Source organism: Cynara cardunculus, assembly GCF_001531365.2.
Source record: "Cynara cardunculus var. scolymus isolate 2C chromosome LG 8, CcrdV1, whole genome shotgun sequence".
Taxonomy (NCBI): Eukaryota; Viridiplantae; Streptophyta; class Magnoliopsida; order Asterales; family Asteraceae; genus Cynara; species Cynara cardunculus.
The window spans coordinates 499,465-514,528 of record NC_037535.1 but is presented as its reverse complement, the minus strand read 5'-3'; the positions used below and the strand labels follow the sequence as shown (position 1 = coordinate 514,528).

The 15,064-nt window shown below is 34.4% G+C and overlaps 2 protein-coding genes across 3 annotated transcripts; one reads left to right on the top strand and one right to left on the bottom strand.

Annotated features, from left to right (window-relative positions):
- Positions 1-2,734: 2,734 nt before the first annotated feature.
- On the top strand, positions 2,735-7,271 carry LOC112516863 (eukaryotic translation initiation factor 3 subunit K). Of its 2 annotated transcripts, none has more exons than XM_025124097.1 (8): positions 2,735-2,895; positions 3,959-4,015; positions 4,158-4,208; positions 4,679-4,741; positions 4,885-4,935; positions 5,255-5,321; positions 6,311-6,369; positions 6,848-7,271. In XM_025124097.1, exons 1-8 carry the CDS (start codon positions 2,779-2,781, stop codon positions 7,049-7,051), a joined length of 669 nt encoding a protein of 222 aa, XP_024979865.1. In that variant the 5' UTR covers positions 2,735-2,778; the 3' UTR covers positions 7,052-7,271. The 2 variants fall into 2 exon arrangements, with proteins under 2 accessions (XP_024979865.1, XP_024979864.1); XM_025124096.1 differs by having other exon boundaries at positions 2,739-2,895; positions 6,311-6,393.
- Positions 7,272-8,299: 1,028 nt separating this feature from the next.
- Positions 8,300-13,324, bottom strand: LOC112516608. The gene is made up of 5 exons (XM_025123749.1): positions 13,169-13,324; positions 10,953-11,845; positions 10,671-10,871; positions 10,023-10,218; positions 8,300-8,675 (listed from the first exon to the last, which is right to left on the bottom strand). The coding sequence occupies exons 2-5, from the start codon at positions 11,808-11,810 to the stop codon at positions 8,491-8,493; spliced, it is 1,440 nt and encodes a 479-aa protein (XP_024979517.1). The 5' UTR covers positions 11,811-11,845; positions 13,169-13,324; the 3' UTR covers positions 8,300-8,490.
- Positions 13,325-15,064: the final 1,740 nt, after the last annotated feature.

Here is a 15,064-nt window from a genome sequence, read left to right as displayed (position 1 = left end):
ATTAATAATTTATATTAATTAAAATATAATATAAATAAATAAAAAAACAGAAAATAAAATGAATAATATATATTAATTAATTTTTTTTAAATAATAATAAAACAAAAAGACAAAAAAAACACAAAAAACCCAAAAAAGCAATCATATTGAAGCTAACATAAGGGTGTCATTAATAATTTATAGGGGTGCCATTAGCCTTTCCTATAAATAAACGTCAATATCTTTCATATAATTAAAGGAAATGGATTTGTAATCATTAGGCATCACATGATTGTGAAAATTGAGGAGATCCTCTTGTATTTTCAAATCAATGATCATTGCACTAAACAACATACACATAAAATTTTGCTTTTCCTAATTAAAAAAAAAACATCTAAATTTCTTAACTCAAGACATAAAAGTTAAACTTCAAAAACACGAAAACGAATTCTTATTGTTATCTCTAGAAGATCTAATTAAGGTTGATGATAGCAACTTAGAGTTAAATATTATCTTAATATTGAACTCATACTCATATATATATATATATATATATATATATATATAATGTTTAAATGTTAAAAAGTTATATGCCTTAAAAACTTGTTTTTTAAATAATTGTAGTGAACTGGTTATGATGATTAAGAGAGAAAACGAAAACATGAAAAATATGAAAACAAATATGTTTCCATTGAGAATGAAGATGGCAAGTAATGCGTATGCTAACTCTATCTTAATTTAATTCAATTCAATTCAGACTAGTAGTGAATTAGGCTACACACAGTTTGGTAGGACAAGTGATAGATTTTGAAACACCCAATCTAACTAGTGTAATTTGAAAATTTTGAATCCGTTTAAAAAAACTTTAAAGCATAATCCAACCTAATCCAATGTATGCGGGTTAGGTTGGCTAGCTTGTGAAAAAACAACAACATAGCAACAATATACTTCAATAATAATTAGTGAGTGCGACTTGTTATGCTACACGGGGAACAAAGTTGCAGACAAGCTGACCCAGACACTTAGGGCTAACAAAAAGAAGAAAAGAAGAATAATTAAAGTTGAAAATAGGAATGTAAAATTATGGTTGTAATTGTGATATACAAATGAAAAGAGCTAACAAGTTGTTTGACATGTCAAGAAACAGGTGTGTAACATATAAGAAGGGTATTGGGTACAAATACGTCTAACAGATTAAAAGTTTTAGCAACTCAATTAACATTGATTTCAAGTTTGTGGGGGTGAATAGGATTTTTGTGCACCCTAAATGAAGAGTCACCAAAGGGGAAAACCTATCCTTTCTCTACGAAGATAAAAAGGGTAAAAGAATTTTTCTTCAACTTGTTCTTTTGTTTTCTTTTAATAAAAAAAGAATGTTTATTGATGGATAAAGAAAACCTTTATCTGTACTTTCTATAATTAAATGATATGGCATTCTTTTAAAGAATTAAATTATAATTATAATTCCGAATCCAAATCCAAATCCAAATCAAACCCAATCCACTTCTTTTGCTTCCTCATGCCTTATTCCTTCAAGCTTTACACTTTATAATTATAACCCGTGTTTAAAAATCTAATTAAAAAAAAATGAAAATAAACAAGCAATCATCATGTTTGTTTTTTTATTGACATTTTCTTATGTTATAGTTATATAATAACTCATGTATGTATTTATTGAGTAAATAAAATGTGAACGTGGTTTCCTTTTTTATCCAAACAATTTTCTTTATATATTAAAATGTTTTGTTTATAAAGATGAATTACCTCACTTTGGTAGCTGTGATGATATATATATATATATATATATATATATATATATATATATATATATATATATATATATGAATTGTTGGTGCATCAGCATGATGTGGCCTATTAACCAACCCATCACACAGATACTTACTCAACTTGGAAACCTTCACAACACAACGACTTCCATCACATGAACCTAACACCCATTTTAATTAGCTTCCATCCATCATAACTACAAGTTAGTGTTAGGTTTAAGGGATCAACCAAATAAAAATACATTATGTTTTCATCATCCTCATCCAAGTAAATAAATGTTTGTGCTCAAAACCCCTCTCACCAAAACAGTTCATTCTCACGTATGCTTGTGTGTGTGGGTGTTTGGCTTCCCGAAATCACTAAATTTTCATTACAACGTAAGGACACCTTTTGATAACACGTTTTAAGGCCTTAAAATGATTTTTCTAATCGTTGTGGCGCTTTTTCCTAATTAAGAGGAACTTCAATGGTATGGCTTTATGAGACATATACATACATACCTTCACCTACTTGATAATGATATATCTTAAAGTGAAAAACTAGATCTGAACTTGCACATACCTTAGCAAACATTTTAAGGTAAAAAAAAAACATTGAATCTACACATACCTTAACACATATATATTCACAATCGACCAAGTCGTGCCTAGACCCTGAATTTCCGTTCTCCCTATTCTACTACCATCAATCTCCTTCCCTTTTCTTTTTCTTCTTGGTTTGATTTCAATTTTGTGGTATCCGGAGGAAGGGGTGGTTGTGCACATGTCTAATATTGAAATTTATTTAATACAGATTGATAACCATAATTTCTAATAAAATAAAAAAATAAAAAAAATAGGAATATGATTCAGATCATAAGGTAAAGGTACTATAGTATAGAAATAGATTCCAAGACGCGGTCCATTACTATTTGGCCCATTAACGGGTCCAAGTCTCAAGTCTGAACCTAACTCTAACTGGACAAAACCACATTCGCCTCCTGCAAAACCCTTCCGGTGGAGTTTCAGCAACATGGGAAGGGAGCAGCCGTCTCAATCTCAAATGGCATACACTGTGGAGCAACTCGTAGCCGTCAATCCATACAATCCTGACATTCTCCCTGATCTCGAAAATTATGTGAACGAACAGGTACCTCTGATTTCTATTTCCTTCTTCATCATTACTCCACATTCTACACTATGTATTCAACTCCCTGCATATAACCACATAAATCATGATGGTGTCAATATCTCTCTTCTCTCAATTTCTTTTCGTCTGAGAAAAAAAAAATACTGTCTTTTACCCCTAAAACCCCAACTGCCAATTCCTATTTTAACCAATACCCCAAAGGAAACCAACAAAGACACAAGTCGAATCTAGGATTTGACAGAAAATTTCTATCTTCCGTGTTGCTCCAGATAGTTGGTTATTTACACTATATGGGCTTCCATGCAAGAAGGACGATCTAGTACTTTGTCATCCATCGACCGAGTAACTGTCATCTAGTTCAACCTTTATAATCACCATTAATGTAAAAAATGAGATCAAGTATGCGACAAAATTGTTTACCCGTTCTTTCATGATCTTGTCCTCTCAATATCTTAGAAATTTTACGAGAATTTTGGTCAGAGAGCGTAGCCTTGATATAGAACCATCTTCTTGGCATCATTGCTAGTGGGTTCAGTTGAGAGGTGTCAGTGAGTAGCTTAAGCTTTTATGCACCCAAGTTCCTGCTTTAACAAGGATGCACCTTTATAAGTATGTGCTCATGTTCGTTGTAGATAGCCCTTATGATAACAGTCCATACAAGTACTAAACTACACATAGTATGAGAATCCAAGGACCCCAATCATAGTTGACCAAGAGTAAACGAGATTTTGAACCTTAGTACTTGCTACTTTGTCGTGAGAATTGAAAAAAAACTATTGAACTTGCTCCAATTGAGGTTAAACATTGTACTTAACATTTCTTCACAGAATGCCCAAGAGTTGCCAGATGTTAACTTTCTTTACTTGAATGCTAACAGGACACCTTTTTTGCTCATGTGGCCAAAAACATGGCATCATTTTTATTTATATTATGTCAACATTAACAATATACAACAAACCAAAAAGAATTAAGTTAGATTGTGCTGGTGATGTGTGTATTTTGGTTTTTATATACATCACTTACATTAACTTGGATTTTATCTAACATGGTTCATCAACTTTAGGTTTCATTGCAGACATACAGCTTAGATGCAAACCTTTGTCTTCTTCGCCTCTATCAGGTAATTCAATATTTAGTCCGATTCTCAAAACTTTTTTCACACTTTTGCCTTGAACTTCTCTTGGCATTTTACTTTTCGATTTACTGAATATTTTTGCTTGCTTTGTATATCATTTCTACTCTATTCTCTTAATATTACACAGTTTGAGCCAGAGAGGATGAGCACCCAGATTGTTGCCCACATCTTGATCAAGGTTTGTAAGTGCTAGTGTGCGTGTGCATACTAGTGTAGTATTAGGCATCTCACATTATGAATATTGCTTATGTAAGGAGCTTCTCTACACACAAATAGGGACTATTTGGGGGACTTGCATGGGATCTAGGGAGACCTCTTTGTTAAACACTACTTATCATGTAGGATATCTCAAATACTGCTTCTTACTCACAGAGTCAGTGGCATTTGAGTTATCCCAACAATGAGTAAGAAATCAAGGAAGAAGCTTACCTGGAAACAGCATATAGACCACCAACTGGGTGGAACTACTAGGGTTTTCTGTGGGAAACCTCTACCCAAAACGCTTTTTATTGTACAAGATACTTCAGAGAGTCTCTGACTCTTTTCTGATATGCTCTCACATGTGTGTGTTATGCATGACATTTCACATTTCTTTCGCATAATGTTTTGTATCTGAACCCTTATGTTCCACTCCATTTTAACTTGTAGGCTCTTATGGCAATGCCTGCCCCAGATTTCAGCCTATGTCTCTTCTTGATTCCAGAAAGAGTGGTACTGTGCTCATGGTCTCTTGTATTCTTTGTAGATGTTTCGTTGTGGCATATTGTTGATTATTTATTCTTTTGAGCAAATTTTGAGGTATATTTTTGGCTTAATATCTTCCAAGTGTTTTTGTTTTTCTTTTCCAATTGTAGCAAATGGATGAACAGTTCAAGACTCTTATAGTTCTCTCGCACTATCTGGAGGTACATTTTTTTGTGTTCAATTATTGAATTATTATAGGTCTTTAAGACTCCTATGGTCGTTCTTTGCTGCTGCATTCTATTTTTGTGTCTGTCTCTTGCACTAGTTTGTAAATATTCTTTTGGAATGGATCGGATTTGGGGTGGAAATTATGTTTGTATTTGCATCTGCTGCATTTGGGTGGATATTGGTTTTGGACCTACCATTTTCCAACAAACTATTTTACATAAAAAATTTGTTGAATTACCTTTTAGCATAATCAGCATAACTATTTATCTTTTTAAATTTTAAGATTGATATAACCTACTATTTGGTATACAGACTGCAAAGTTTCGTCAGTTTTGGGATGAAGCAGCTAAAAGCCGCCATATTTTAGAAGTTGTGCCAGGTATGTAGTAGGCAAGCATCAGAGCCAATTGCCTCATAAATGATTGTAAGGCTTGTCTTGTTAACCAAGTTGTGATGTATTTATTATAAATAAATATGTGAAAGTTCAGTCTTTTGCTCTTATGGCACCTGCAAGGGGATAATTAACTTTCAAGTAGCAGGGAGCAGCAGTCACAAGAATAAGTTTATAGTAAAGGTCCACCGTCCACATACTGTCTTCCTTTAAACAGTTGTTTTGATATTGAAATAAAAGTTTGGGGTTAGAGTAGGACAATAGCTCCTGCATTATTATGGACTGCAGTTCGTTGCCTTAAGTTGCACATGCAAAGTGTAACAACTGGGAGTACACTCCAAACAGAAAGCTGATGCTCGTAAATTGCTTATCAACTACTGTTTCTGGGGTGGGGGGTTATGGTACTTTTATTGGCTTGTTATATGGAAAAAACTGTGGGTCTTCATCCTCTCTCTGTGTAAAGTTGTTCTGAGTCGGAACACCCACCTAGATACCGGTACTGCATGAATGGTGTTTTATTGGAACACCCACTTAGACACGGGTACTACATGAATGGTACCTAGATACAGGATGAAAATATTCTTGTCAAAGTACCTCCGATACAGTTATCTGATACTGCAGTTATATGGTGCTTTTTTTGTTCTTGCATATCCTAACGAACTCAATATATCCCACAATGAGGTATGGTCCCCCTGGGAGTGGGGGTGGGGGGATATTACTATATGCCGACCTTGCCTCTGCCCCAAAGGGTAGAGAGTTGTTCCGACATGGATATCAAGTTATATGGGAGCTAATAGTCCCCTACCGACCAAATGAAATTCACAAATTGCCATTTGTGATTATATCCATTCTTTGACGTCCATCTGCACCAGTCCTTTTAGTTAAGTTCATAAACTTTATGATAAAACAAGAGTTACTGTTTTAGGCTTTTGATTTAATTTTGTCTTTTAATTAGGGGTTAAAAAACTTTGATGCAGGATTTGAGCAAGCAATACAAGAATATGCAGTGCATGTCCTGTCCCTGACATACCAAAAGGTACCGAGGTCTGTCATTGCTGAGGTACTTGAGCTCTTGCTCTCTTGTAATTCATTTTGTCATTCCTAAAGTTATTACTATTGATGAACTCAGAAGCCATTGGATGCTTGTGTTCTAAGCATCCCCTTCCTCGGCCCATACCCTCTTTTGTTTGGTAGGCATGTTTTATCATGCTTGTTCATGCTTTGTGTTGTACTTTCACATGTTTGTCTTTCCTGCAAGTCAATATTAGTAAGAAGCATGTGTTTCTTGGCAATATGCTGTTTATTTTTCTCTGCACTCGATTTAACTTTTGAGTTTCTCTTCTTGCACCCCATCTCTATGGCTGCTCCATTACTTGGCTGACTTTTGTTTTTCTGGCTTTTGAGTTTCTCTTCCTGTTATTGTGGCTTATTTTTTCTTTTCTTTTTTCTCATAATATCTCAAACATATAACGAAGTTTTTTCGGTTAATATATTTCTTTTGTGAATGGTGACAGGCAATTAACATGGAGGGTCTGTCTTTGGATAAATTTGTTGAGCATCATGTAGCAAATAGTGGTTGGGTCGTGGAGAAGGCCCAAGGCAAAGGGCAACTTGTGTCACTTCCTCGGAATGAGTTTAATCATCCTGAGCTGAGGAGAAGTAATGCAGACATCATTCCGTTGGATCACATAACTCGTATCTTCCCAGTGCTTGGTTGATTTGTCATATCAATCTCTCTTTTTGATGCTTCATTAAAATGGATTGGAGTGAAGCTCTTTTCTGAAATGTTATTAAGTTGATTTCTTAAACCTTGAGCCCAGCGGAATGTAGCTGGATATATGCTTTTGCAAAGAAGATATTATTCTGTATTATTGATGTGTTGCAGGTAATCAGAACCAGGTTGTACACAAGGCAAAAAAGTATTTCTGTTTGCTTATAGTTTTCTTGTTATGCTTTTGTCTTGCTCCTAACTATAGGCCTTCACTATCAAACAACTTCCGTCCCACCTATTTATTAGCCAGCATATGAATAAATCCCTAAGGCTGCTTATGGTATATTGTCCCACGTTTGACATGACATGGAGTTGACAAAAGGTGGGATGGTACAATTACAAAAAGGGTTTTTTAGATGGGGCGAGAGTGAGACACAAATTACTAATCTATCATCGTTTTTGATATATAGCTTTAATATGGTATTACTTAAAAAAATCTTAATATGGTATTTGTTTTAATGATTACCATCACCCGTTGTTGTTGCTACCACTACCGTTGACCACCTCCTCCACTACAACCACCGACACCACAGCCCATTACCACCACCATTGTTGACCATCATAACCACTACCACCATCAACCATCTCCACTATAACCACTATATCAGCCACAACTACCTCCACTATTGTCGGCCATCACCACTATCCACCATCTTCACATCCTCCACAGTCACTGTCGTCTACCACCGTCTCTACCTCCACTATTTTTGTTGCAACAACCTTCCGTTCCTTTCGGTAATTTTTAAGGATCTTTCAAACCGAATAAAACATAGTTTTTCCTTTATGTGCATCGGTTTTTTCAAACGACCATCACTTCTAATAAATTTCTCACTCAAATTTGGTACTATTATACATGCATGTATTTATGTACGTGAAATTGGGTAAAAAAAATTATCAATTAAATTATTTAAATATTTATTTCATTTATAACATCATATGATATAATATAAAATCATCAAAAAACTTTTAGAGGCACTTTTTCTGGTCCTACTCTAGTCTGGTCCCATCAACACATTTCTACATATCAAACGCTACATAAAATACACCTAAATGACATGAATTGCAACAGAGTCTTGGTGTTAAGATGAAAGTGAATTACTACTATACCTTTTGCAGCAATTCACTTTCATTTTAATCGAATCCAAGGGGTTTCAGATAGATCTGTTTATTGACCAATGTAACATTAATCAGAATCAGCTTCGAAAACACAGTTTATAACCAATTGGAAATTAACTTTCTGATCTAACTTCTACATTTTGCAAGTCTACAGTTTTTTTTTTTTTCTTTCAATAAATAATATCAACAAGTGCTTTCAAGTATGTCTGGGAAGAGAAAGATTAATACATTGGTAATATGTACATAGAGAACATGCAAGCATATAGAAAGCTAAGGGTGAAGTTTAGCATAAAGGTCTTCAAGAGCAGCATACAAGGGTTCAGCAGCCTTTGGTCTGTCCACGGTCCCAAGAAGTATGTCACCAGTTGTGAGATATGGATCACCATAGAACTGAAGATTAGCATCCATCCTTGTTGCAACCACATTCCCTTCCAAGGACACCCCAACAAATGCACCTGGATCAAAATTAGAGTAACATCAGAAATGTTGCTTCTCGACTAACTTCTATTTCTATGAAAGAAACAAGAGAAGCTAATACCCCCCTAATAATAAGGCCAAACGAAAGAAACTTTATCTCTTTGATACTATAATGTTATTAATAATATATTTGTCGACATCAGTCATTTAAGTTATTAACATGCATTAGTTACAGGGCTAGAACATTGTAGTTTTCAGGCTTACAAGTCATTTTCCCATTACCTTTTTCACTTGTTTTCTTTTAAGAGGAATTTACCAGCATTACTAGCTACATTGAAACTATTCATGAGATGAGCTTCAGTTCCTGACCCTCTTATTTGTTGTTTTTACTAAGGGGCCGTTTACTAAACACTTACCCAGTAAGCGCTTACCGGTAAAATTCAATATTATCACTTACTTACCAGATAAGATTTTAGTCTACTAAAACGGCATTGTATGCAACAATTTACCCGGTAAGCGCCAACCGTGGTAAGAGTCGTCGCACTCACCTACCGGGTAAGGCTCTTGGTCCTTGTCTCGCTTTTACCGGGAATGTGACTTGGTAAGCATTTACCCGGGTAAGCGTTTGGTAAACGGCCCCTAAATTAACTTATTACTTCTCAATTTTGTGAAGCTCTAATTGACAAAATCACATTTTACAACCATAGATCCAAAATAATTATGTCATCATTTGAAGCATTGTAGTTCATATAGTAAGATATTTTTTTTTCTTAAGCAAATACAATTTTGATGACACTTCCCAAATAAAGATTTCCTAGCAAAACTGAAGTAACTTCTACCTTTGGCTTGTGCAAATTTCATCCCAGTCTAGTAGTCCAAACTCCCATCTTTCCTCACTAAACACGTATAAAATCTATAAATGTTATAAACCTAGTGTACATAAGAAAAAAGTAATTGTCTGAAACCACCTACATCAAACTACATGAGAAAAAAGGACGAGTTTCCTGCAGTCATCTTGTGTTGATTCACCTTTTCATATGACTTCTATTTTATAGACAATGAAATTAGAGAGAAGTAACAAGAAATATAAATTTAAAAACTTATTCACTCATTTATGGGGTGGTCAACTATTATCATCAAACTAAAAGACCTTTGATCCTTGTATTTCGCGTAACAAAATGGAAGAACATGGGTTGGATCCAGTGCAGTTTCTTCATCACTTAAATCTCATATCACTGCAATACTTGGCGTACACAGTAACTTATCTTGGAGTTCCTCTTCCACATGATGTCTCTAATTAATGTTGCATTTCCAGTTCTTAACTTCGGCCAATAAAAATGACATAAGCTCGTAGATAGAAAGCACAATTAAACTATGATAAATACCTTTGCTACAACTATAAGTGTAGCACATGCCAGAGCCTCTATCACCAGCTCGAAGATCAGCTTCCAAAACTCTCCCAAGAGGTCCTGCTGCAGCACTGCAACCAGCTCCAAGAGAAAAATGCATGCGACTACAGAATGTTTTCACAGCTTTAAAGTCATGTAGCACAATTATAAAGTCCATAAGCTCGCCTCCAGCCTACAAGAACAAAAAAAAAAAATAAGTCGTCTCATTTTGGACAAGAAACATACAAGCCTAATCAAATCAGCAACATAGGATAAGAAACATTTGTGATCAAGTCATTGATGATTTAATAGTTACAGGAGAATAATACTACTAAATTGTTTATGCAAGATGGGAGCGGGACTTGAGAGGTTATTAAAATATAAGATAGCCATTTATGATCCCATCACTAATTATTGAAACAGAACATCAAACTCTATTTAGTCAATAACTATAAAACTTAATCAATCAATGAAATGGCACTACAAATATAATTGTTCTTGATTCCCGACAGTTACACATTGTGGAAACTCCTATCCGTTTCCACAGATCATACTACAAGGACATCTATACTATATAAGCAAAATTATCCCAAAGGAAAAGGCGAACAACATTACTTAGAAAGACAATGCACTTGGTAGTTATACCTGAGGACCCCATCCTAGACCAGCTGAAATTATAGCAGAAGGTGCAGACCATGAACCATCTGCCCTTCGAGCCATGACCAAACCAGTACCAAGCTTGTATGTAAGTAGCATCCCAACTTTAGCAACTGTTAAGATAGCAAGACCTTTGGCTCCTTTTATAACTGCTGCAGGAATAGACCTTTCAGGATTTAACCTGGCAACCTGCCCAGATCATAATAGTTTGTTGGAGTTGAACATAAAGATATCATGCAGGAAAAGGTTCGATCAGGTATATAAAAGCACCTGACAGTAATTCCTCAACGTGTTAGAAGCTTTATATATTTCGTGTTCCATAGACAAACCAACTGGAAGATTTAGCCATCCCCTTGTGCAAGTCCAATCCATGACATCATGCTTCGCGACCTGTACAGCGTTGCTGATGGTGTTGATCAATACACCTTGCAATGGATCAAGCATGTCATAGCAAGTATCACACACCCTCTGAGGATTCCTCTCTCTGAACTTTACAGGTAACAAGCATCTTCCTTTTGAGCAGGCCCTACAAAATATCCCTCCACAGAATCGACAATGGTGTCTGCCACGAGTGAGGGCAGTGAAGGGAGCATTGCACTGCATACAAACTAAAGTAGAGCTGTCTCGAAGCCATTCTGGTGGCTCGGCTTCCAACACCTCTTTATAAGCATTATAGTTGACTCCACTTGATTCAAGAAGTGGCGGAGCACTGGGAATGTAAACAGATGGGTGCAAGTAAGTATCTCCATTCTTCTCAGACCCGATAAACGTAACGTTTGAACCAGTAACTTCCGGAATGGTGTCCTCACTTCTATCTTTGTTACTACCAATGACAATCGCCATTATCCCACTCAATACATTTTTCAAATTTACCTCAGGAGTATCTTGCTGAACAGACTTGTGATGATCATCACCAGAGTCATAACCTCCATCAAGAAAATCTTCAGACTCAAGAGAAAATTCGTAAGCATGGTCTTGTCCTATGGATCTTGCGGCCTGATGGAAATTAGTTTGGTGTTCTGGAACAGTCCATGCAGCATCAATATAGTCATCAATGAAGTAATTATTCTTCTTAGCCTCTACAATTGGAAGCGAAGAATGGGAAACTCTTTTTTCAGATGCAGCCATGATAACGCCACATGCATCTAACTCGATAGATCAAACTGCATCACAAAGAACTCAACTCCCTAACTATGTTGTCTCAAGAAAATACCAATACAAAAGTAATTATTCTAAAAACAGCATAAAAGGCAACTATCTAAAAGATAGCCATGACAAAATGCGTAAAAACATAGTTTATCTTTCAATCATAGCTTTTGGTTCAACTAATAGATACCTACTACACAACATCCTTAAGTAACTTCCCCCCCTCAAAAAAATAAACATTTTTCTCAAAATAAAATCTATGAATGTTAAAATGTCATGCTTTTATCTAATTCTTAATGTTCTTGGTTGGTAAGTATAACATAGGGGTCAAGTGCATGATTGTAAACATGATAAGTCTTGTTCTAAAACTCCCATAGTTATGGAGAAGTTTCAGAGAGAGGAAATCGGGTTGGGAGGCAAGGCCAGTCTTTGAGGAGAAATCTTGAACAAGAAGATCTTAACAATTAAGAGTTTCCTTTATAAGTTCTAGGGGTAGCATAGGTATAAGATCTATATGCATACAGGATTATTTTTTCTATCAATTCATCACTATGTGAACTAAGATTCATGGTTGCAGGTATATATTTTTTGGTTCAATTTCTTGCATCTACATATAATACAAACCCAAGATTTGAAATTTTTTCTAGTTCAATTTATCCCTAGCCAGTAAACTTGTAATGTAAAGAACTGGTTTATCAAAATCATCAGTAATATACCAATACCGATGAGATGTCCACCAAAAATACAACTAGCCGAAAGAAGGATACATTTTATATATGTGGAAGAGAAACCCTAAAACCTTAAAATGCATTCAAGTTGCATATGCCGGATAAACCTCAAATGAATAAATATAAGCTACAATCATCCATCATCCATGAGTATGAATTGAATTGAAAGAAAATTGGGGCATCGGCTCCAACATAAGCATGTCCATGGCAAACAAAGACATGTGCCAGAATATGTTCATACGCATACGTCCATTGCAAACAAAAAAACAGGAGTCCATAAATTTAGTTAAGGCATACAACTGTGGATAATGGAATTGAGATACATAAAGGCATCCGCCAGGACTTGTACACATCCGACTAGTGTAATTGGAGCTGGTTCGATTCAAAAACTTTCTTTTTCGATTTGCAAACACATATCACGACTCTTAAATGGTATAGTCATCAAAATTTGAAATAATTCACAAAGATTGGCCATACCGTTTGTCAATTAATTCGGCGAGGTACTCTAATATTATCAAGGGTTTTATCAACCCCGATGGAAACTCGAATATTAGCTTCAAAAGACATGACCTTTTACACAGGAATCGGTATTCATAGATGATCGGAAATTACCTTTAATCACTTGGGAGCAAATTATAGCGTTTGCTTCGTGATTCGGGGAAAGGTTGTGCGCGAGTGACTTTCTTTCTTTGCGTGTTGATGATACGTTTCTCTGCGGTTGTTCTGACGTTTCTTCCTCTCCCCCAATTTTCGCAATCATCAAATCACATTGGAACGCCGTTCATCGTTTCATTTATTTGCAGTAAACTTACATAAATCGTCCCTTGACTATGCTAAAGCGAAAATTCTAATCCCTTGGTGTGTTTGGTTTATGAATTTTGAAAGTATTACTATTGGAATGGACGTTATCTTTCATCAAATTGAAAATCTCATGTTTTGTTAACATAACGAAAACTTTACAATCCTTTCACAATTCCACGGTATATATATCCCACATAATTCAAGAGGTACGTTCAAATAAAAACCATGTAATTCTTAAAAACCGTGTAAACTAATTTCGATCAATAGAAAAATTCTATTTTTTTCTAATTAAATTTAATCATTAAAGGTATATGTTATTTGCATTGTTTTCTATTAAATATGGAAGTTATTAATAAATCTTAATTAAGATAACATAATAAAGAAAATTTTATAAATGATAACATTTAAATATTTAATTAAATTATAATATTAAAAATTAGATTTTGTTATATTGTGTGTCGGTTTATTATTGCCAAGATTCATGAAAATCGTAAGTTATTAGATTAATAAATCCATGAAATCAGTAATAGAATAAAAAATATATATTTATGAAACCGGTTTCATACATGGTGAAATTGGTGCATGGAGTAAGTGAAAATGATTATAAAATGGGTGCATGATGAAACCGGTTTCATACGTGATGAAATTGGTGCATGGAGTAATTGAAATGATTATGAAATGGGTACAACATGAAATGGGTACATCATGAAATCGGTGCATGATGATATGAGTGTGTGAAGGAAGTGAAACCATTTCAGAAAAGATATAAAAAACAGTTTCATGTTACAAGTGAACAAATTTCATCAAGATTACAATTGAACCAGTTTCATGTTAACAAGTAACAGTTGAATATCTTTGTAAAGTAACAATCTCATTGGACAAGTAAAACAGTTTCATAGTAACACTTCAATAGCTCTCTAAGTAACCATATACTCCCCTGTGAAACAGTTTCATAGTAACATTTCAATAGCTTTGTAGGTAACCATTTTAAATTGATTATAGTGTGCTTATTTTTATTGTTGATTTATTTTAATGATGGATGTAATTTTATTTATAATATTTGAACATAAAATTAATATATTATTTTACAAATGATTTTGTTTCATTAATATTACGATATACATGATATAGTTGTTATTAATATTACCACTATCAAAGTTACCATTTTGCCTTTACAGGGATTATAAAATAATTTTTTTTTTAATTTTCTAATATAACTTAAACTAATCTTGATCATTGATCAAGAAAATGGATTGATGAGATTGGTTTACATGGTTTACACAAATGAAGACGGTTTTCATTTGATCACTCATATATATATATATATATATATATATATATATATATATATATATATATATATATATATATAGGGTTGGGTTCACGTGAGACCAAGGGTTTTTCGTGAGACCCGTAAGACCAATTTATGTTCATTGATTAACTTTATAAACTAATGATTTAATGGTCTAAAGTTGCAAGGTGACAATTATGTAATTATTGAGAAGTCTCGTGGCGTTTATGAATGTTCAGATCTGACGATTGTAAATCTAATCCAATGGTTGAGAATTGGTCTTACGGGTCTTACGGAAAACCATTGATCTCACATGATCCCAAGTCTATATATATATATATATATATAACTAATTAAAAAAAAGAAAAAAAAATCTATATATGTATGCATGAGAGAAAGAGGACGGTTTCATCACC